The 23,320-nt window shown below is 39.5% G+C and overlaps 1 protein-coding gene and 2 long non-coding RNA genes across 3 annotated transcripts; 2 read left to right on the forward strand and 1 right to left on the reverse strand.

Annotated features, from left to right (window-relative positions):
- Positions 1 to 461: 461 nt before the first annotated feature.
- LOC104941366 (uncharacterized) lies at positions 462 to 18,969 on the reverse strand. Its single transcript, XR_797894.1, has 3 exons — positions 18,957 to 18,969; positions 16,473 to 16,474; positions 462 to 552 (listed from the first exon to the last, which is right to left on the reverse strand). It is a non-coding gene; the product is annotated as an uncharacterized lncRNA (long non-coding RNA).
- Positions 2,932 to 14,922, forward strand: LOC104941269 (ATP-dependent RNA helicase DDX3X-like). Its single transcript, XM_010766387.1, has 12 exons — positions 2,932 to 3,094; positions 3,629 to 3,726; positions 3,813 to 3,911; positions 4,320 to 4,480; positions 4,778 to 4,922; positions 5,197 to 5,341; positions 6,617 to 6,661; positions 7,751 to 7,932; positions 8,284 to 8,401; positions 9,881 to 10,034; positions 11,098 to 11,219; positions 11,956 to 14,922. The coding sequence occupies exons 1-12, from the start codon at positions 2,974 to 2,976 to the stop codon at positions 12,069 to 12,071; spliced, it is 1,506 nt and encodes a 501-aa protein (XP_010764689.1). The 5' UTR covers positions 2,932 to 2,973; the 3' UTR covers positions 12,072 to 14,922.
- Positions 18,970 to 19,763: 794 nt separating the features above from the next.
- LOC104941430 (uncharacterized) lies at positions 19,764 to 22,571 on the forward strand. Its single transcript, XR_797899.1, has 3 exons — positions 19,764 to 20,046; positions 22,188 to 22,231; positions 22,473 to 22,571. It is a non-coding gene; the product is annotated as an uncharacterized lncRNA (long non-coding RNA).
- The last annotated feature ends 749 nt before the right edge of the window (positions 22,572 to 23,320 follow it).

Raw genomic sequence — 23,320 nt, forward strand, 5'->3', positions numbered from 1 at the left:
GCAGGTAAAATGCATTAATATTCAACTTTTACACATGTCCTAAACCAGAATACTGTACATTATAACAAAGTCCTGTATATTGTAATTATGTAGAAATAAATGTCAATTATGAAATTCTTAGAACAGGTTTTCTGAACAAATATCCTTCATTCATTATTAATCACCAATGACAACCTTTCAATTGAAGTGATACCTCTTGTGTTTTGATTTGATCATTTCCAAAGAGAATAGCAGCTTCTTATTCCAATGATACATGCTCAATATTCAAATGAACATTATGTGGGTTATTTTAATCAACCTTAATACAATGACCATTCCCATTGCTTTATCCGTTTAGTTTTTTTAGCAGATGTTATACTTCTATACGTCTTGTAGCATGTACTAATGTTTAGTTACAGTTCAGATATTAATAGTGGAATCCACCCTGATTGTCTACAGTTATAATCGCGGGGGTTACTCCAGCGGCGGCGGAGGAGGAGGAAACCGCTGGTCGGACGAATCCAGAGACGAAGATTGGTCCAAGCTCACCGCTCCCAACGAGCGCCTGGAAAAGTAAGATCACTAAATAATAATCAAAACGATTGAGAAAAATCTCCCTGGTCCGTGACCTGAGCTTCAACCTCAGGATCCATGTATCTGTGATCCTCTCCAGAATGGAAGTAGTCATCACATACAGAGCATCAACTAGTTCCTGAACAGTGTCCTTCACATGCTGATATCCAAGAGAGGGAGTTACACAGTCACAAGATGGTGGAATACCGGTTGTCATGTACAAAATACTGGTTTTTTTCTAAAGATGTTGGCTTTTTTTTTTTAAATCCTAAAATGCTGACTTTTCTCAAAATGCTCACTTTTTCAAAAAGAAATCCTGACTTTTTCATGAAAACTCACATTCTAACCTTTTTCTCAAAATCTCAAAATCCTCACTTTTTCTAAAATTCTCAGAATGCTCACTTTTTCTCAAAATCCCCAAATCCTCACTTTTTCAAAATTTTCACTTTTTCTTGATCTCAAAATTCTAGACTCTTTCTGAATACTTTAACATGTGAATAATCCCTGGTCCCCGGCTTGAGCTTGAATCTCAGGATCCACGTATCTGTGATCCTCTCCAGAATGGAAGTAGTCATCACATACAGAGCATCAACTAGTTCCTGAACAGTGTCCTTCACATGCTGATATCCAAGAGAGGGAGTTCCACAGTCACAAGATGGAGGAATAGAAAGCAGTATTCAATGTTTACTTCAGATTAGCTCCACGTCAGAAATGAGCATGCTTGTCATATGTCTCTCTCCATAGAGGCTGAATCATCATGTTAATCACATAGCTATCATATGCCTCAAACAGTCCTGATGGTCTTCTAGGTAATCACACATCCTGTCATGTTCACAGCTGCAGTTGGGATACCTTTGTTATCATGTGTACTCTGATACTGGAAGAGGACATTCAGTATTTCCCCAACATGATCTCCACCCTGAGAGAAACTCCACTCACTTCTCCAGCTCTGGGACCTTCTTCTCCACGATGTTGGCCGGCTGGTTGATGGAGATCACGACGATGTCTCCGCTGCTCGCACCGCCACGCACCTCCACCTGGGGGCAGCAGAGAGTAATTTACATTACATCAGTTAGATATGGAAGATGATTTGCTTATACTAATTGACAAATACTTCCCTTACTACTTTCGTACAAGGTATGTTTACACCAAGGGCAATCTGTAAATTATAGTGATAATAAATATCTATTTCAAAGACGACGCTACAAGAAGAAATACCTTTGTGGACTCAAAAATGAAACCTTGTGGAAATTTAGAGAAGTAGAATTTAATTGGGTTGTAATAAGGTCCGTCCCACTTGTTTCCTATTTACTATGTCGATTTTATCAACATCCGGAAGAAGGNAGTCTTTAACGCTGTGATGCATGCATTCCAAACAACAAAAATAATACCAAGTGCTAGAACCAACTTCCAGAGTTGGTTAGGGAGGCAGACCGTGAGCATTTAAGAGTAGACACTTTCCTCTTAGCACAGTTCGGACATCCTCATGAACCTTCATTTTATGGAATTGTATTGCAGTGGCCAAAGTCCTAACAGCTTGTCTTGTAACTCCAAATGTTCCTTTCCTCGGCCACATGGAGAGCTTGGGAAGCAGTAAAAAAATCCACTGGATATTTTGACTGCTCTTGAATGTTTTATTTCCAAAAAACAATATCCCTTTGTAACGTGAACTTCAGCAGCAGATCCTAATAATCAGTTTGACTGAGAGTAAAGCGGCGTGTCAATGCCGGAGGTGCTGCTAACTGTATTTGTTCGGGCTTTGCAATTAATCGTATCGTATTTTAATTCCCAATTACGATTTTGGCCTGCCACAATTACGAAAACAACATCGAAAAAAACGATTATTTTGCTTTGCTAGGTTGTGACAGTGCACTAGAACATATTTGATCTAATTTATTTGTATTTATCATATTTATATATGTTTAGTAGCTTGTGGAAGTGCGCTCCCAAATATCTGATCTTGTTTATTGGTATTTATTTAAATGTAGATATAAATGTATCACTTATTTTTGTATTGGTTTTTCAGTTCAATTATACGTTCAGGGAAATCAACAGTTAAAAAAATACTATTCAAATTATTATTTGTATTTAAAAGTTCAATAAATGGATGTTTTCAGAGTCAATGAATAATCGTGATATCAATTATTCACCAAAATAATCATGATTTTTGCCATAATCGCACAGCCCTAATTTGTGTCATTGTGTTATGTACCCATTCATTTACCATGTTACTATATTCTCAGATATGTTGTTTGTTTTTACATCATCATTCATGTTTGTTGATTTGTGAAGCCCTCGGAGACATGTGTTGTGATATTGAGCCATTTGAATTCCATTTCCCTAATTTGGGTTTCAACACAACATTGTGAGTCTCTTAAACTGACAGCATGTCTGTGTATCCTGCAGTTCCACGATGTTGACATGGGTGAGATTATCATGGCAAACATCGCCATGAGTCGTTACGATCACCCCACCCCGGTCCAGAAGCACGCCATCCCCATCATCAAGTCCAAGAGAGACCTGATGGCCTGCGCACAGACTGGTGAGTCCTTTATTACTAATGATATGTCTTTTTATAAAACAAGTACCATGCGTACAAATGAATTAATCTCAAATGGAGGAAAGGAGAATACGCTAAAAGCCTATTTCCATTTGCAGTCCCCGAGATGCATAACAATCAGAAAACGTTGTCTCGATCACATTCACTTATATTTGCTAAATATTCTCAGTGCTTGTATTTGAGAGCTTAAAGTATTACTTCTTCATTTAAAACACTTGATAGACATAAATTAGCATTTTTTGCCACCTAGCTGGTTTGGTTATAATATGCACCTGATCTACTGAGATGGATATGAACATTCGAGAGTTCCCATCAGTGCTGCCGTCATTTAAAGTTACGTTTCTGTCATTCCCACCTATTTTTCTAAGCAGAAGCAATACGATCATTTTCAAATCAATATCGTGAGTCTGATTGTTGGAGCATTCATGGAGTAGCCATTTGATAAGTGGAACTCACATTGGTTTCATTTTTCAATGTAAGGTAGTTTAAATAACTACATATATAACCTCCTTTCAGGCTCTGGTAAAACGGCTGCCTTCCTGCTGCCGGTGCTGAGCCAGATCTACAGCGAAGGCCCCGGAGAAGCTCTCGCAGCATCGAAGAACGGAGCACAGGTACTTCAGATAGTGAACAGTGTTTGGAAAATAACCTGTATATATTTTGGATTTGTTTGTTCTAAAATATGTTGTTTTGTGCTCAGGATAGTGGAAGGTATGGCCGCCGTAAGCAGTACCCCCTCGCCATGATCCTGGCTCCCACCAGAGAGCTGGCCTCACAGATCTACGACGAGGCGAGGAAGGTGAGGAAATCTTTTTTAATTCAACTTGATCCCTTTTTTATTTCTACCTTTTTTAGTTTGCCTACCGCTCACGTGTTTCCCCTTCTTTCTACGTTTTCAGTTTGCCTACCGTTCACGTGTTTCCCCTTCTTTCTACGTTTTCAGTTTGCCTACCGCTCACGTGTTTCCCCTTCTTTCTACGTTTTCAGTTTGCCTACCGCTCACGTGTTTCCCCTTCTTTCTACGTTTTTAGTTTGCCTACCGTTCACGTGTTTCCCCTTCTTTCTACGTTTTTAGTTTGCCTACCGCTCACGTGTTTCCCCTTCTTTCTACGTTTTCAGTTTGCCTACCGCTCACGTGTTTCCCCTTCTTTCTACGTTTTCAGTTTGCCTACCGCTCACGTGTTTCCCCTTCTTTCTATGTTTTCAGTTTGCCTACCGCTCACGTGTGCGCTGCTGCGTTGTGTACGGAGGCGCTGACATCGGGCAGCAGATCAGAGAGCTGGAGCGCGGCTGCCATCTGGTGGTGGCGACACCCGGACGCCTCGTGGACATGTTGGAGCGAGGGAAGATCGGACTGGACTATTGCAGGTAAATACAACACAGAAAACCACATTTTAAAAGTCTCGTATCAAGCCAAGGACCCAGAATCAGCACTTTAGTGACAGGAAGTCAAATAGAATATGCATGTCTTAAATGCATGATCTGTTTGGTATATTGAGCAAAACACATCATAGACAAGTTTTTTATACTTCTATACATCTGAGACCTCTAATATATGCCTACAAATACTATAATAGGAGACCTTTTAAACGGTTTTTGTCCTGATGGGAATCACCTGGTTCAAATGTGAGTTTTTGATGTTAAATATGAAATGTGTGTGTGCAGCTTCCTGGTCCTGGACGAGGCTGATCGTATGTTGGACATGGGTTTCGAGCCCCAGATCAGACGCATCGTGGAGCAGGACACCATGCCGCCTAAAGGCATCCGACAGACCATGATGTTCAGCGCCACCTTCCCCAAGGAGATCCAGGTACGGTGGACTTTCAACTATACATAGAATATTATGATCAATATCAGTTGATAAAGTTAAAATAATGTGAAGAAAGTGAGAACACTTGTAGTTGCTTTCAACACAAGCTAGTCAAATGCTAACGTAACTCTTGAATCTCATATGTTAAGCTAAGATGCTTTAAGCCACGTAAATAAAACCCTGAGCGTGGAAATGTTTCCCTCAGAGACCAACTAACTTAAGATAGTTTACACAACCATTCCCTCCACACTCATCCTTTCTCTTTGTTTATTAGATCCTTGCTCGTGACTTCCTGGAGGATTACATCTTCCTGGCTGTGGGCCGTGTCGGCTCCACTTCAGAAAACATCACCCAGAAGGTGGTGTGGGTCGAGGAGAACGACAAGAGGTCCTTCCTGCTCGACTTGCTCAATGCTACAGGTGAGAATAGCATGCGAATATATGGAAACACGTGGAAGGTCCGTTTAGGCTCTGATGTATCACTTGTGTCGTAATGAGCTAATATTGAGTTTGAAAACATATCTGCTAACAAGTGTACAGTAAAAGATAAAACGTGTAAACAAAATGACGTTAACACTTTATATTAAGGTACAACTATTCACCATCAAGTAGTTGTTATTTAACATATTAGTCAAACTACCAACTTATTTGTGATGAACACGACTTCACTTTAAAATAGGGAACATATTCTGAGTTAGAGATACCACATTTTTTGTTATTTTGACACATTAACACTCGTTTCATGTCTTGTTACATAAGAATAGACCAGTGGTTCTCAACTTTTCTTCACTCACACATCTGCGACCCGTTTCGAGTGGGTCGCAGATGTGAGTGAAAAAAAAGAAATTGGATTTTTTTTTTCGGCTTTGAAAACTTCTGTCACGTAGTGATCATCTTTTCAATAAAACATCTTTCATGATGTTTTTTCGAGTCTTCTGGCCAATCAGAATCAAGATTGTTGCCGGAAGTCCCCACGGAGAATAACTACCGTAGAACTATTCTTTATACATCCATGGATTTATTTTCTTCTCAGAGTGTACCAGAATGCATAGTTTGTTAGTATTTCTAATAATCTCCTGGGGAGAATCCCCCCAGACCCCCTTGGGTTGGGTTTTCAGCAGTTCAGCTTTGATTCCATCATCTCATTAAACCTTTTTTAAAAGCATACTTTAGTTCTGTGAAGGGACATATGCACTGTACTTCACTTTAATTAATATTGTATGCTCAAAAGCGTATATATTACAGCACAATTTTTTGTTGAATAGATTTGAGTGCTTCAAAATGTTGGGTCGCGATGTATTGACAAGTCAAAAGTGGGTCCCGAGGCCTGACCAGTTGAGAACCACTGGAATAGACCGTTTGTTAGGTGTTACTATAGGAGAATCAATACTGTTGTGGTACTGCTGCCCAAAACTCATTTACAACAACTTCCTTACTTACAATAGATAAGCACTAATGGCCTAGTACTTGTAGAATATGGTCATGTATTAATTGTTTTATACTGACTAATAAAGAGTCAATATACTGCTAGTATTCTTGTTAATTAAAACCTAGTTGATGGTGAATATGTGTACCAAAATGTCATGTAGGGGTGGTGAGCGTATGCCGTGTTTTTAGCTTCTCATGTTGATCTAAAGTTGTCATATCTGTGAAATGAGAAGCCTTACATTTCCGGCCGGTTTGGTTTTATCTTAGTTATTCCCACTGATGAAAATGTGCCAGAGGTTCCAGAGAAACCGGGTAAGTGTGAACATCTTATAACCATTTCACTCTGACCCCCACAGAGACATCGCATCCCACAGATCATCCTGTCCCCAAGCTGTGCCTCGTATTATCGCTTTATGTATTTTCCAATAAGAGCTTCTAGTCCCAAACATTTCCCTGTAAATAGACCGTAGTGTTGACTGCACTCAGCAGAGGTACAGTGTGTTATCGACACAAAGCTCAGCGCAGTTTCCATGAGTCACAGGCATTTCATCCTTTTACAGGAATACAAAAGTTTCTCCTCTCGATCCATTTCAAACTCACAATAAATGTTGGTTTTAATGGTTTGTGTCGGAGCACTCCCTGCTGATTTCCACTTGGTGTAAAGTCACAAACACCTCGGGACTTCTATTTAAATACAAGGGAAGATCTTTGCTTTTGTTCTGGTGCAGCTGAAGCTATGAACAGACACTGTGTAATTAAAACACACTTGGCTCTGGGGTTAAGCCCAGTTTCTGTTGTCAAAAGGAGAAATCCAGGCAAATATGACCTGTTTATTGAGCTTGAAATCAGTTCAGGTTATAGCCTATAAAGAAAGACGAGTTGTATAACTTTATTTTGAAGGTGCTATACAAAGGCACTTATTAACTAAAGCTGTTTAACATGAACAGAAACCTGTCTGTTACCTGGATGTATTGAGCTCAAAGAAACGACTTGAATGCAGCTCGCAGGAAGATTCAATCTTTAATACAAATAAGGCAGGTTTTTAGACAAACATTGGTGGCAGTGTCCCATCCCTCTACATCCTCTTACCTCAAGCATTTTAAAGATGTAGTAATTGTTTTTAAACTAAGGGTGTCCTTTTTCAATCCGAAGGAGCATATTGATGTATCTTTAGTAATGTGTGCAGCCAACGTTGTGGTTGGAGACCCTTTTATTTTTTAATGCAACTCTTGTCTCATTCCATAGTTAAGTTCCTGCTCCCATCCCGTAGTCCCACATCTCTGCCCTTTGACCTCCTGTCGTGAATGATCTTATGTTTTCTCTCTTCTCCTCCTCTCGTGCTTTCTGTCTCGCTCTCCTCCCCTTTTCGTCTCGTCCTCTTTCTGTTTCCGCGCCGCTCAGGTAAAGAGTCTCTGACGCTGGTGTTCGTGGAGACCAAGAAGGGCGCGGACGCCCTGGAGGACTTCCTGTACCACGAAGGCTACTCCTGCACCAGTATCCATGGAGACCGATCCCAGCGAGACCGAGAGGAGGCGCTGGCCCAGTTCAGATCCGGACGCTGCCCCATCCTCGTGGCCACAGCTGTGAGTCCTCACTTTAGTTAGTTTAGTATGGCACCTTTCACAGAAATACAATTCACAAGAAAGAACACAAGTAATTTCTTATATTTGTAATAAGCAGTAAAGGGGTGGTTGATAACGATATATTTCTAAAAGCAACATTTAGTCACACAAACAAAGATATTGATGAATCTAAATGATAGTATTTATTTCCTAATCAAATTGTCAGTATATTAGATATGAATGAATAGCTGCAATATTAATTATACAAGCATTTTGGTCATTATTGACATCCCATTTTCATCTTGTTTGAATATTTGTTTGACGCCATCACCATCTTGATATTTAATCTATATTTGATTGAATCTCTCCCAGGTGGCTGCCAGAGGTCTGGACATCAGCAACGTGAAGCACGTGATCAACTTCGATCTGCCCAGCGACATCGAGGAATACGTTCACCGTATCGGCCGTACGGGACGTGTGGGAAACCTGGGTACGAAACAACTCTTTATTTTAAATTAAAACACACTTATAACGCCTTTTTTAATAGGATGGGTATCTGAAAGGAAATGTATATTCGACCCCCAAAAAACATTTAACCAAATTTACACATCCTATAAAGAAAAAAGTTTTAATAAATATATTTTCAAATGAATGTAGAAACCAAGTTGAATTTGTCCAATGTGGGTTACCACAGTTTGAACAGTTGACAGCTATAGTTGACCTATGATACACAAGTTTAAAGTGGACCTATCATGCTATATTTGAATAATATAGTGTAGGACCATACCTATATAAGGCATATTTATACTTTTTATTTTTCCAAATACCAAACAGATCATGCATTTTAGCCATTCCTCATTTCGCTCAATTTAACACTGTCTTTGCATGGGCTGATTCTGTGAGAACAGCACCATCTACAGGCCTGGCATATGTACTACAGCGTCTCCAGCGCTTTCCAACGGCAATGTCCGTGGCTGTCTCCTCCTGATTGGTGGAGTTGGCCCAATAGCCGTAGCGCCACTTCTGTGATGTCATAGAAGTGTTCAAATCTGGATCAGTCTGTATCAGATATGTTGCAGCCCCTTTTTAAGAGATTTGGGTATGGAGGAAAATAGAGAGGGTTGTGTTTTCTGACACTTGGTGAGTTCCCTGGAACACCGGAAACACATGTTCATGTAGAAAAGACGTACACAAGTGCATTTTGCATGATAGGTCCCCTTTAACTTTGCATAGTTTGCGCTCCACATTGCTCCGTTTTGACGCCATGTTTGTTGTGTAGGACTCTCCGTTTAAAATGGCACTGTCGTATACATTTTATTAATCCATTTGATAGGGCTGCACGATATTGGAAAAAAGTGATATTGCGATATGAAAAAATACAGGAATTGAAGAAAAGACCGTTTCTTTCCCCGCAAACCATCCTTTCTTCAACTTTAACTATATTTAACCGGATGAGGGATTTTTCTCACGGACGTCTGGATCTTAAGGTATCAGAGCAACAAGCTGAGCTCGGTTAGCAGCGCCGAACTGCCCTGGAGAAACACATGAAACTACTTTAGTGTTTTTACCTTTAATCACCGGGTCCGTTTGCTCTGGAGATTTGATGGTGATTGTTGGTTTGCTGTCACTCACTCAAGTACCCCTGACATGAGAGCCGCGCACCTTTTCCTTTTGTAGCAAGCAGCAAAATAATTGTAACATGACGTGTTTGTTAATTTGCCTACTTAATATCGCAAGTCCTAAACAAAAAAATAGATGTATATCACGTGTCCTGCGATGTGAATAATGAGCATATCGCGATTATCGTCACGACACGATACATATTGTGCGTCCCTACCATTTGATAATATGTAATCAACTTAGACACCCTCAATAAAAAAAAATGAAAAACATTCCTATAGCTACTTTTTAATAACCATTACTACTTGATGTACGACTGTCTAACCTCGCTCTGTTTTTCTTTGTTCAGGTCTGGCCACGTCGTTCTTTAACGACAAAAACAGCAACATAACCAAAGACTTGCTGGACATCTTAGTGGAGGCGAAGCAGGAAGTTCCCTCCTGGCTGGAGAGCCTGGCCTACGAGCACCAGCACAAGAGCACGACCCGAGGGCGCTCCAAGAGGTGAAGTTACTCCCTCAGAGCAGCACTAAAGTCACTGTGGACACATGTATATCTTTCTTTGGGTGGGAAGAAGTTCGCTGGTTTTGCTCCACAGGAACACCTTCATATCATTCATCTCTTTGCTTCTCACATATTTATCTGTTATTACAATAAGCAGTATTTAATTTCACTAAGGACTCTCCAAGAGGTACGACAAGTTCCTCCTCTGGGAACATTCACATTTTATATCTTAGATTTGTTTTAAAACCTTAGAAGTTAGCTGGTTTTGTGCATTTATTTATCCAGGGGATAGTGGTGGTCTAATGGATAGTGAGGTGGGCTGAAGATCGGAAGGTTGAGTTAAAATCTTCCCGCCAGGAACAACACCACTAGTGTGCCTTGAGTCAGGCACTTAGCCCTTAGTTACTCCAGGGAGAATGTCCCTGGAAGTCGCTTTGGATAAAAGTGTAATGTAATTTACCTTTGCATTTTAAATGACTCGACTTCAAACACTTCAGATTTGATAGTTGAATCCCACATAAGGCTGCCATACTCCTGAGTCTTCACACTGTAGCGTAGGTGTTATCCCTGAACGAATACATTTCATTTGGTTAACACGCAGATACAGAGGGAGCTAGCTACTGAAGTTTACAAAGGAACAATAATAACCAACCAACTCACTTCCAACATAAAATGTTTGTTTAATGTACTGATTATTATTTGGGGTTAAAAAATACAAACTACTCATGTCACAGACCATTTACCAGAAACTTAAATCTAGTGGAAACAAAAATACAAACAAACAAGTCACATTATTAACTCACAAAACATCAATCACTTACTCCGAGAGCCTACGATAGGTTACACCGTGGGGATGGATTGAGTGAGTGGGGGGGGAAAGAAGTCTTTTTGTGTCTTTTATATTAGTTTGATGTCTTCTATATATTCGTAGACTATTTATATTATAGACTTAATTTTGTCGTTGCATATCTACACTGTAGCTGCTGTGCATATGACAGTCCTTTGAACCTGTGCCTTGAGATGTTCTGTGCATTAACGACAACACTCGTACGTTCTCTTGCAGGTTCTCCGGTGGTTTCGGAGCCAGAGATTACCGTCAGACGCCCGGAGGCGGACCCTCCAACTTCACTACGCCCCGTGGAGGTCGCAGCGCTGGAGGAGGCCGTGGATTTGGAGGAGGCGGAGGTAAGAAACACTTCCTGCTTTACGATCACACAGTTAAAACAACATATTCATCATTTGGAGAAGTGCCTAATCTTAAAGGTCACCTATTGTGCAAAATCCACTTCTTCATATATCACGGCCTGAAGTGAGCTATTGCTTTTATGAAACGGTTACCAAGTGTAACAATATGAAAGAAAAATACACACTCCAATTTAAATAGTTTTTATTAGTAAATAATGATGTTCAAAATAAAATAGTGCCTTCTGCGAGGTGGTTGCTATGCAACAACACTAACAGCTAGCGAACGTATTAGACAGATCGATTATTTGGCTATTTATTTACATGAATGTGTATGTTGTTTATTGTGCAGCCACTGAAAACCTGTCCAGCATCAGTAGCATGGCTTACGAGGTCACTTGTATAGGTTGAGGTTGTTGCTTTGCGTGGCGAGTATATTGCTCCACTCTCTCCGGTCAGTCGGTCTACCTGCTCTTCACGACGCTCTGCATGTCGTCGTTTAGGTGCTTTATGGAGATAGGCACTGCTGCTCAATCCACTCCTCCACAGTAAGGCCACCCCGGAGGTCGAAGTTAACCTTAAATGTTTCCATCTTGAGCTTTGTTAGTTCGTTAGTTTCGTAATGGACGTAATGTAACAGCTGTAATGGTTTTAGCGGTTTTAACGGGGGGGAAAAAGGACTCCAATACTCCCTGGTGTTAGATTTATTTTCTAACCTCTCGTCTTTTCGTCTCTTCAGGTGGATTCGGTGGTGGCGGCGGAGGAGGCTTCTACGGCGGAGGAGGAGGAAACGACGGCGGATACGGAGGAAGCTACAGCAACTCCGGCAGCGGCACGGATTGGTGGGGGAACTAGTTGCCGACAGGAACGGGTTGCCTTTTTTTGCCAACCGCACCCAATGGAAACCACATGTTAACTTAAAGGCCAGACCATAACTAAATAAAAAAACACACCCTTTACCCTGTGTAGCTTCACTGACACACAGTACATTACCAACCCTGGTTCTCTGCCATTCGCTTTCCTCTACACAATGGGAAAAGTGCAGCAAAGCAGCGCTACGCTAAAAACAAGAAAACACGGAAAGCCACCAGCAGCACAGAGACTGCAGCGCAACGGGAGAAAAACAGAGAAACGCACCTCAGAGCGAGCATGGATGCTGACGTTGCAAAATGTCCGACAGCAACTTCGGACTTCTTTCATTGTTATAAAAAGTATTTTTGTTCTTTTTTGTGGAAATAAGGCGGGAAGAAACAAATGGAAAGAACACCTGAGGATCATTTGTATGTTAATGTACTGTGCCTTCTGGAATTTAGACAGGAAATATAAATATATATCCATGTTTTCATTCCACCAGATGGCCAAGAGCTTTCTCTCTCTTCAACAACAAAAATAATTTGATTTTACGATATTTGTTTGGTGAAAAAAAGGAAAAAGGTAAAAAAAAAAAGAAGGAAATAAGCAAATCCAACCTTGGCAAACACGGGGGTATTGTGGTTCTGACGTCATGATTCCATTTGAACTTCAAATTTAATCCCAGGAACATCTCGTAGCCTTTTCGATAGTCTACAAACAGCTAATGGAGCCATTACCAAGTCTAACTCCAACTGGGCCACTCCGTGAAGCATTTTAAAATCCGAAGGGACAACGTTTTCTTTGTTTTGCTCACTCTATCCTGGACAGGCTCCTTTTTAAATGGATAGTCTTTGAAAAAGCCATTCCTGATGTAATCTTAAGAAACACGAGAAGTCATTAAAGCTCCGACGCGAGAATCGAAGCTCCAGCGCGTTTCAAAATATTGACTTGACAGTGTTACGGCAGCTAGTATGTAACCAAGTGCTAGCTATCGTTAAAGTGGGCGGTGTTTTTTGTTTCTTTATTTTACTTGGGACAGTTTTGGCGGTGTGTTGTGAAATCAAAAAAAAAAACAGCTTTTTTTTTTTTTTTTTCTGAAAACAAAAAATGCCTGCCATCTTTGAAAGTGAAGTTCAAAATGGCCGCTGCATAAAGGACCACAGCATCGGGGGGGCACAGCGTGGTGTTAGTGTTTACTGAATCAGCCGCTGACGGGGGAGGGGGGGCGGCCCCATCATTGGTATTCTACGCTTGCAAGTGTTTTGTTTTTTGGTCAAGGAACAGGAAGGACACGAGAACTGAGTCGCAGGCTTAACTTAATTACGAACGTTTTCTCTTTTTCAAGCTGCGTTGGAGGCAGGGTTCATCACTGAGGCTTATCGGGGAGAACAGCGCAGGGTAGAGCGACACTTTTCCTCCTGAAAAGATTCAGTCAGTGCATCGTTACCGTCGCGGCCTTGGCTTCCCCATTGCCGCGCTGTGACACTGTGGAGGCGGCCGAAACATGACGGGCCGTTTCCTCCTTTAAATAAAGTCAGGTATATAAAACTCTGTGGCTCCGTGAAGCCAGGTTTTTCCTCTCAAAGAGGAGCAGCCAATGGAGAGGGGGAGACAGCGCTCCTCATCGGGTGCCTTGAAAACCTTTATTTTGTTTTGTTTTTACTTTTAAGAAATTGATCTAAAAAGCGGATGCACTGGCTAGTGTTGAGAACTTGAGATTGATAGGTGCTACTTGATTTAGGCCCTTGTTCGTCGTCGTCGTCGTGCCCATCAAGTTTTACAAGAAAGTTCTTTTATTGCACATCTAGAGTTTTATATAGATGTCTTCTTGGATATGTGTCCTTAAAGCTTCCAAATATTGTGTGTGAGGAGATTGTGAGAAAACGACGCAGCTTGTTTACAAAGGGGACAGGTTCTCAACGTTTAAACCAGGATTTATTTGGGACCAGGGGATTTAGCAGTCTTGGGGGGAATTTAGCCATTTGCACAGATTTCTAGATTCTACTTTTGCTGCTAGTTTTGTGTAATTTATTAAGCATTTTTGACAAATATTTATTTTTGTAAGCCTCAAAGTGATTCTTTGAAAGTTTCAGAAACTTGACCAAAAGACAGTACAAAAAACACTGGCACTTGAATGTTGAATGTCACCTGTATGCGTGAAATTTATATATTTCGGGGTAGTGTGAGCTTTTTAATGTTTAAGATACATTGGACTCAGTAAATAATATCCACAGCTGTTTTCAGGGCCTCCTCAGGGCCGCTCATCTTATCTATATATATTAATTGGTCAACAAAATTTGAAATGGAATTGAACCAACATGCCAAGGTTTGGAAATAAAGCTGTCAGAGCATCAAAATCTCCTGAAGCATATCAGTGCTGACTCTCCAATCGTGTGATCTTATCTCTAATTTGACCTGATGATTTTCTCCAGTGAATGTCTGGCACATGGCAATCCTTAAAGAAACAAACATGTGGTTTATTCTCATTGTTGTATTTTGCATATATGACGCTTCTGGATTTTTTTTTTTCTGCGTGCACGTGGAGAACGTCGTTGTTTTTCCTGCGTGAAAAACCTTCGAGGCGTTCTCCACGTTCCCTCGGAGAACCCCGGAGCTCTTTAGACGTAGACTTTGCTTTCTGTATTAGCTTAGAAGCTACTTGCACTGCATGGGAAATACTCAGCTGTGCAAACAAATTGTTTGATTTTACCAAAATAAAATGTTTGAATGCAAAAAAAGTTCTCCTGAAAACTCCAGCATGCTTCCACTGTTTCCTAGAATCTGTAGCAGCAGCTGGTTTAGGACGGGCTTAATTTCCTTTGGACTCAATATAAAGTTTTCATTTGTAAATTCAGCTGTGTGCTTCGTGTTTTGGTTGAAACGTTATTCACTTTTTCACTATTTTTCTCCTTAATGCCCCGAAAAAAGAGGTTGACTCTTAGAAAATGTAGTCAAAGCCTATTTGGGATTTATTCGTTTGCCTGCATATAAATATGTACAATTAGCGAGAGCATTTAACCTGTTTAGCTCTCAGGCTAAAAAATGACTATCTTCACTTCTAAAAGGGGTAAATTAATCTTTTTCTCAAAGCAATGATAAACCTGTGAGTTGGATGTAGAAAAGTCAGAATCAATATAGAATTGTTTTTATTTTAAAGTAAATTCAGATTGAACACAGTAAAAAAAAAAAAGAAGTAAATTATAGTGTCTGTCCAAAAATAACCCATTACTTATAATGAAAACCACCCTTGCATGATGGGACAGTAGACTAAAAGCTTTAGGAATCCACACTATAACATAAGTACCCTGTATCAAGATTGATGCAAAACAAGTGAAAGTTGACCTTTTTAGAGATTTAAAACACTTCTGGGGTCATTTGGGTGGTTTTGCCGTTTCTCTGGAACCCATTGGTCGATTTTGATGGACATCGCTTTTGAACCGTTAGGGAAATTAAGTCATGATAAATATTTGTACAGGCTTTAGACAAAGACTACATTTTAAGAAACGAATAATAAAAAATGTGTATTGTTTTGTCAAACCAGGGTTAAAGGCTGTAGAGTTTATTCACTTTCACTACTTTTCTCTTTAATGACCCAAAAAAGGGATTGAATGTTAGAAAATGAAGTCAAAACCTAATTGGATTTCTTTATTTACTTAAGTCATAAATAAAACCATAGAAGAAGAAATATGTTCACAGACAAAGCTAGCTACAAATGCTAAGAAACGAGAATAATTAAAAATGTGTGCTTCATGTTTTGTCAAACCAGGGTTAAAGGTGGGAGAAACGTTATTCACTATTTTTCTCCTTAATGACCCGAAAAAAGGAGTTGAGTCTTAGAAAATGAAGTCAAAACCTTAATAGGATTTCTTCGATTACTTGATTATAAATATGTACAATTAGCGAGAGCATTCTAGGTGAAATTAAGTCATAAGAAATATTTTTACAGGCTTTAGACAAAGACTACATTTTAAGAAATGAGAATAACTAAAAATGCGTTTGTTTTGTCAAACCAGGTTAAAGGTTGTAGAATGTATTCACTTTTCACTGTTTTTTTTCTCCTTAATGACCCAAAAAAAAGGAGTTTAATCTTAGAAAGTGAAGTCAAAGCCTAACTGGGATTTATTCGTTTAGCTGCTTATAATTATGTACAATTAGCGAGAGCATTTAACCTGTTAAGCCCGAGAGGACCCTAATCCGGGTCTGGCGGGTAGTTTTTTCACGAAACTGTGTTTTAGGGCTTCTTAATATTTAAAAACCTATTAATGTGTCATGCTCACTTAACGGTTAGAAACTCAGCTAACTGAAGATATGAACCATTTTCACCGAAACAAAGCACAAGTCTCAAAAGAAAGCAAAAAAATGCTAACGCAGCTAGCACAGAACTCACGGCATAAATACCCTTATTGCTTATCGTAACTGCACATCCAATCCAGCGATTAACAAACTGAGATTCCAGAAATATCAGTATCATCTCTGAGCGATCAGAACTCGCGACAGGGGAAGCAACCACAGACATCACAACACGTAGCTTCACGGAGCATTCACGGGAGATAGTCTCACTTATGCTGTTATTCTGATCAAAAGTCGTGTTCAATGGCATTAAAACGTTAAAAATGCTGCCGAAGGTTAATCCAATGTGTCTGTCACTTTGAAATGATTACTGATAATCCACCATTCCATTTTAATGTCAAAAACGGAGATTTCATATTAGCTGCTAATGATAGCCATCGCAGCTTCCGGTTCAGGGGCATTCTGGCTGCGCATCAGTCATTCACCAATGAGTAATGTTTAGATGGATTTTAGGAACTTCCCCTCGATTCCATTGGTTCTAGCGGTTAAAAAGGTGTCAATCATCAAAATCGAACGAGGGGGGCCAGAGATATGGAAAATCCACCCAAATGACCCCAGAAGTGTTTTTCTATTTTCAAAATCCCTCTAAAAAGGTCAAATGTCACTTGTTTTGTATCCATCTTGATACAGGGTACTTATTATATGTTATAGTTTGGATTCCTAAAGCTTTTAGTCTAACATCCCATCATTCAAGGCTGGTTTTACTATAAGTAATTATTTTATTTTTGACATCCAACTCACAGATGTAACCTTGCTTTGAGAAAAAAGATACCCCCTTTTAGAAGTGAAGATATGGTCATTTGTTGTGGGAATATCCTTTTTTTAGGAATCCAAACTATAACATATAAGTACCCTTTATCAAGATTGATGCAAAACAAGTTGAATTTGACCTTTTTAGAGAGGTTTAGAAAAAGAAACCCACCTCTGGGGTCATTTGGGTGCATTTTCCATATCTGTGGCCCCCCTCGTTCGATTTTGATGATTGACACCTCTTTTGAACCGTTGGGGAAATTAAGTCATAAGAAAGATTTGTACAGGCTTTAGAAAAAGATTACATTTTAAGAAACAAATAATTTAAAATGTGTAGATTGTTGTCAAACCAGGGTTAAAGGCTGTAGAGTTTATTCACCTTTTCCTCCTTAATGACCCAAAAAATGAAGTCAAAGCCTAATTGGGATTTCTTTATTTACTTAGTTATAAATATGTACAATTAGCGAGACATGAAATCATAAATAAAACTACAAAAGAACAAATATTTTTGACAGGTTTCAGACATAGACTACATTTAAGAAACGAGAATAATTATAAATGTGTGCTTTGTGTTTATTCAAACTGTTTAAAGGTTCATTACATTACATCGCTTTTATCCAAAGCGACTTACAATAAGTGCATTCGACCAGGAAGATACAACCTTGAAGAAAACAGAATCATATAAGTACATCAGGTTTCATAGAGCCAAACATTTCAAGTGCTACTCAACTGGCTTTAGATAAGCCAGCCCTTTATTAGTATATAAGTGCTTTGTTAGTAATTCTATCTCTCGAAGTGGAGTCTAAAGAGATGAGTTTTCAGTCTGAAGAAGATGTGTAAGCTTTCTGCTGTCCTGATTTCAATGGGGAGCTCATTCCACCATTTTGGAGCCAGGATAGCAAACCCACGTGTTTCTGCTGATGGAAACTTGGGTCCCCCTCGCAGTGCGGGTGCAGCGAGCTGTTTGGCTGATGCAGAGCGGAGTGCACGTGCTGGGGTGTACGGTTTAACCATGTCCTGGATGTAGGAAGGGCCAGATCCATTCACAGCATGGTACGCAAGTACCAGTATCTTGAAGTGGATTCTAGCAGTTACTGGAAGCCAGTGAAGGGAGCGGAGTGGTGTGGCAACATTTAGGAAGGTTGAAGACCAGACTGCATTCTGGATGAGCTGCAGAGGTCGGATGGCACATGCAGGTAGACCAGCCAGGAGGGAGTTGCAGTAGTCTTTCATGGGAGAAAAAGGTTCCCATTTCTGATTGGCTGGGCGGATTGCAAACCACGCCCCGTAAAACTCCCAAAATGTTTTGTGAAGCCGCCATTTTATTAGCATTATTAGCATTAGCATTAGCCCAGCGCACCAACGCAGAGAGACTAATTTATGGCAACACAGACACCCAGTAAACCCAAAGCAGAAGAATTGACGTCAGCGGCTTCATTTGACTAATCCTCCCCCAGGGACTTATTCCGGTGTGAACGCGATCCGTACTTAGTCCATGAGAACTAAAGAGTTCTCATGAACTAAGTACGGCAAAGTGCTTGGTGTGAAAGCGCCTATTGAGTTCTTTGTAACCAAATGTCTCTCAGAGGGGCGTGGGGAGGGGCTCATTATTTTCATCTAAAGTAACAGACAGAGAATCAGCACTTTGGAAACAGGGCTGAAACAGAGGGGATTATGGGTAATGCTGCAATGATCTGTTTGGTGTTTCAGCCAATCAGAGACAGGCTCTGGATATATCTGAGACCTGTGATATATTGATGAGAAACAGTATGATAGGGGACCTTTAACAGCTGTTCGGTTCCTGTTCTGAGATTGAAAAATCCATTTAATTTCCACAGTAAACGTTAACATATATATTTTTTTGTTTCGTGCTATTGTTTTTACATTTCGGCACAAAACTACCACTTCGAGAAACTGCACTGCTTTTTATTTATTAAAATGTTTAAAATAAGGACTATTTTAATTAAACAAAGAATCAGATTCTGATTGAAAATCTAAGAGGAAGATTTATATTTTTTGGTTCAGAGTGAGGTTTTATTATTCTATTGTTATTTTGTTTTTTTGATTTTTTGCGACACTTTTCTTACCGTGTTTTTAGAAAGTGTACATCCTTTCAAATGACAACCCAACATGTCAATAAATCAGATTTAAAGGTTCCTATTGTTCTTCATCAATATATCACAGGCCTCAGATATATCCAGAGCCTGTCTCTGATTGGCTGAAACACCAAACATATCATTGCAGCATTACCCATAATCCCCTCTGTTTCAGCCCTGTTTCCAAAGTGCTGATTCTCTGTCTGTTACTTTAGATGAAAAATAAGGAGCCCCTCCCCTCTATCCATCCATCCATCCATCCATGCATCCATTGTATATTACTATACTATAATATTCTATATTTTATATTTCTTAAATGTTTGCAAAATTCAGTTATTTTTTCTTTTTGAGTTTATATTGAACACCGAAGCAAATTCATTGTTAGTCAAAACATATTTGACCCACAAATATAATTTAAACTGTAACATTTATTTGATTCCCCCCTCAGAGTGAGACTTCCTCTCGTTTCTCCTCCTCTCTTAACGTCACGGGGAATTTCCAGTGGGGAAGGAAATCAACTTTGTGAAACAGAGAGAGACAAACTTCACCTGCAGGATTTACCTGATCTTTCTCAGGATTAAACAACACCTGCTTTTATTCTCTCGGATTAAAAACCATTTCTCTCCATTGGCGCTAATGACGTCATGACGCACTACAATTAAACCAAATGGATCCTGTGGTTCCAGCATGGCGAAATCATGAGCAAATAAAGTTAACTTCAGTGAAGTGTCACCCATAGTGCATGTTGAGAATCCGACTATTCACCTGACCGAGATAACCAGGTAAGACTAATTAATCACTTTATTATATCACAGCTGTGTGTTTGCATTGATCTCCTTGAATGTAACCGTGACCCGTTACAACTGTGCTTTGTTGTGCTTCACCACTTCCTTATTAGCCAGGTGACTTCAGGGAGAAACCAAACTCTATGTTAAAAATTAGAAATGAATAATGTATTTCTCCTCAGCAAATGCAGGAATGTGTTACATCAACAGTACATATATTTATGGTATATTAGACATCCCCTTGTGAATTCGGCTTGTTTAAACGTAATACTTAGTGTTTCTTTAAATCAGAATTACTTATTTAATGTAACCGTGACCCGTTAAAATAGTGCTTTGTTGTGCTCCACCACTTCCTGATTAGCCAGGTAGCTTCAGGGAGTCAAACCAAACTCTGTGTTAAAAATGAGAAATGTAAGTCTACTTTGTCTCTAGCAAATTCAAGAATATCCTACACAATCAATAAAGATATCTATGGTATATATGACATCCACTCGTGACTTCGGCTTGTTTAAATCTAGTATTTAGTGTTTATTTAACGTTTAACCTCAGAAGACTCAAGTGTTTTCCTTTGTAGATTTGTGATTTTGCTTAACTTCTACTAAATAAAAAGTTACGAGTTCTTATTTACTAATACTCTTTAATCTTATAGTAAATTCAAGTTGATTTCTCTTGAAGCTCCCAGTTAGCTGTTAGGCTTTAGGGAAGTCACACCAAACTGTAATAAGAATTTAAAGTTGTATTTGTCCCCAGCAAATGCAAGCATGTCTTACACCAAAAATAAAGATAATTATGTTTTATGTGACGGCTACTTGTGAATTCGGCTTGTATAAATAAAGTATGAAGTGTCTATTTTTTATCGTTATCTCTTACTTTAATGTGACTATACCTTCGTTTGCTGGATTTCCTTCCGCGATCTGCAAAAGACAGTGTGGAAAATGCTGAAGTTTTTATTTAAACTTCGGTATAATGTTGATTTTACACACGCTGAATTAAAGACAAGATCCACCTGATTGTGAAATGTACTCATTTCTGTTTTTGAGCTAGAGTCTCTGATGTGAAAAGTGAAATATCATTTTAAACTTGCAAAATTATGAACTGAGTTTGGTGTTACGTTTCACCAAACTTTGTGTTAAAAAGGAGAAATTAAAGTTGTATTTCTCCCTAAGCAAATGCAGTAATGTCTTACATCAGAAATATATATTTATGGTATATATGATATCCACTTGTGAATTCAGCTTGTTTAAATCTAGTATTAAGTGTTTATTTAAATCAGAATTACTTCTTTAATGTAACCGTGACTCGTTACCAGTGCTTTGTTGTGCTGCACCACTTCCTGATTAGCCCGGTAGCTTCAGGAAGTCACACCAAACTATGTGTTAAAAATTAGGACTTAGAGTTTAGTTTCTCGCCAGAAAATACAACAATGTCTTACATCAGAAATATAGATAGATATGGTTTAATTGACATCCACTTGTGAATTCGGCATTTTTAAATCTAGTATTAAGTGTTTATTTCCATCGGAATTACCCATTTAAAAAGTGAAAAGCCTGTTAGCTGTTTGCCCCATTCAGGATATTCTGCAACACGAATCAGACACTCAAACAGTTACTGAACTTGAGTCCCTTTTGTAGATTTGTTAACTTTAAATCACATTTTGATTTATAAATGCTCGATTTAACGACACAAACAACAAAAACAGTGACGTTGTGTTGCTAACTGTTAGCCAGAGAGCTAGCACAAGTCACACAGGCGCGTTCATGTGCAACTGCGGGAACGCGCGGTGGCAAGCAGCAACAAGTGTCAGGAGTTATTTATTAAATACATAATAATTGTTATTGTTTATTTATTGAAAAAAACAATTTTTACTCAAGTTAAGGATGGTTAAGTTAAACATTTAAAAGTACTTTTTTTAAATAATAATAAATAAATAGATTTCAAAAGTACATGAATAATACAATTTAAATAATAGTAGAAATACAATGTAAAAACGGTATTATTAATCAAAGAAAGAATCCATGAATGATTATAAATGCAAAATATATGAAGGGTAACGCTTGCATTATGGTTATTCATAGACTTTGTATTCCCCCTGTGTTTCTAAACGTTGCGGGTGTAATTGTTTGACCTTTGCCCTGCAGACACCATGGCTGCAGACGACCACTACCTGCACACCTCCACTCAGGTAAACTCGTTAGCAGAAAAGTGAATCAAAATAACATAATACAATATTGAAAGTCATCTTCTGCAAAAAACTCATCTTTTACCTTATTTTATATAATTTTTATTTATTTTTACTATGTTTATTTAAAATGAATTATTGTTTACACATTATTATTAATATGTGTCTGTTATATTTTGTCTATATGGCATAACTGTTAGAAAATACTGTCAAAAATGTGATTATTATTTTACTTTCCGGTCAGATCTTTGAAAATCTCATGATGGAGCCGCCCTGGGAGTTCACTCACTTCCCCGGGATGTCCCAGACGACGTCTCTGAGGACAGGTGAGTCCCACCTGCTGCTGATAAACCTTTTATTTAACAGCTTCACAGCTTTCCTCACCTGCTGCTCCAAAGTCCACTCAGCTGCTGTTTGTTTGTTGACCTTAAACCAACTTCTCAAACTTTCAAGGCTTTAATGGTCATGTGTACACAGCTATAGTGTAGATATGACAATGAAACTCTGAGGTCACAGGCTCCTCCAACAGCGCAACACAATTTCAATCAGGAGAGACGGTGTTGATGAAAGAATACATATTTATTGCCAGGAATACACAAATGAATGTGATGGAGTTTTGGCGATTAGGCCCCGTTGTGCAGGAGTATCATTCGGGAGGGGAGAACAGATCCGATGAAACCCCCCGGGGTCTAGACACTGGTGGTGGTGAATGGATAGTTGGGGTCGGTCTGAAGGGGAGGGGCTTAGCTTGACCCTGGTGGTGGTGAATGGATAGTTGGGGTCGGTCTGAAGGGGAGGGGCTTAGCTTGACCCTGGTGGTGGTGAATGGATAGTTAGGTTCGGTCTGAAGGGGAGGGGAGCTTGACCCTGGTGGTGGTGAATGGATAGTTGGGGTCGGTCTGAAGGGGAGGGGCTTAGCTTGACCCTGGTGGTGGTGAATGGATAGTGCTTGACCCTGGTGGTGGTGAATGGATGGTTAGGTTCGGTCTGAAGGGGAGGGGCTTAGCTTGACCCTGGATTCAGAGGGACAGGAGGTGAAAGGGGGTTGGGGTCGGTCTGAAGGGGAGGGGCTTAGCTTGACCCTGGTGGTGG

Source organism: Notothenia coriiceps, unplaced genomic scaffold (genome assembly GCF_000735185.1).
Source record: "Notothenia coriiceps isolate Sejong01 unplaced genomic scaffold, NC01 NC01_scaffold00000118, whole genome shotgun sequence".
NCBI lineage: Eukaryota > Metazoa > Chordata > Actinopteri > Perciformes > Nototheniidae > Notothenia > Notothenia coriiceps.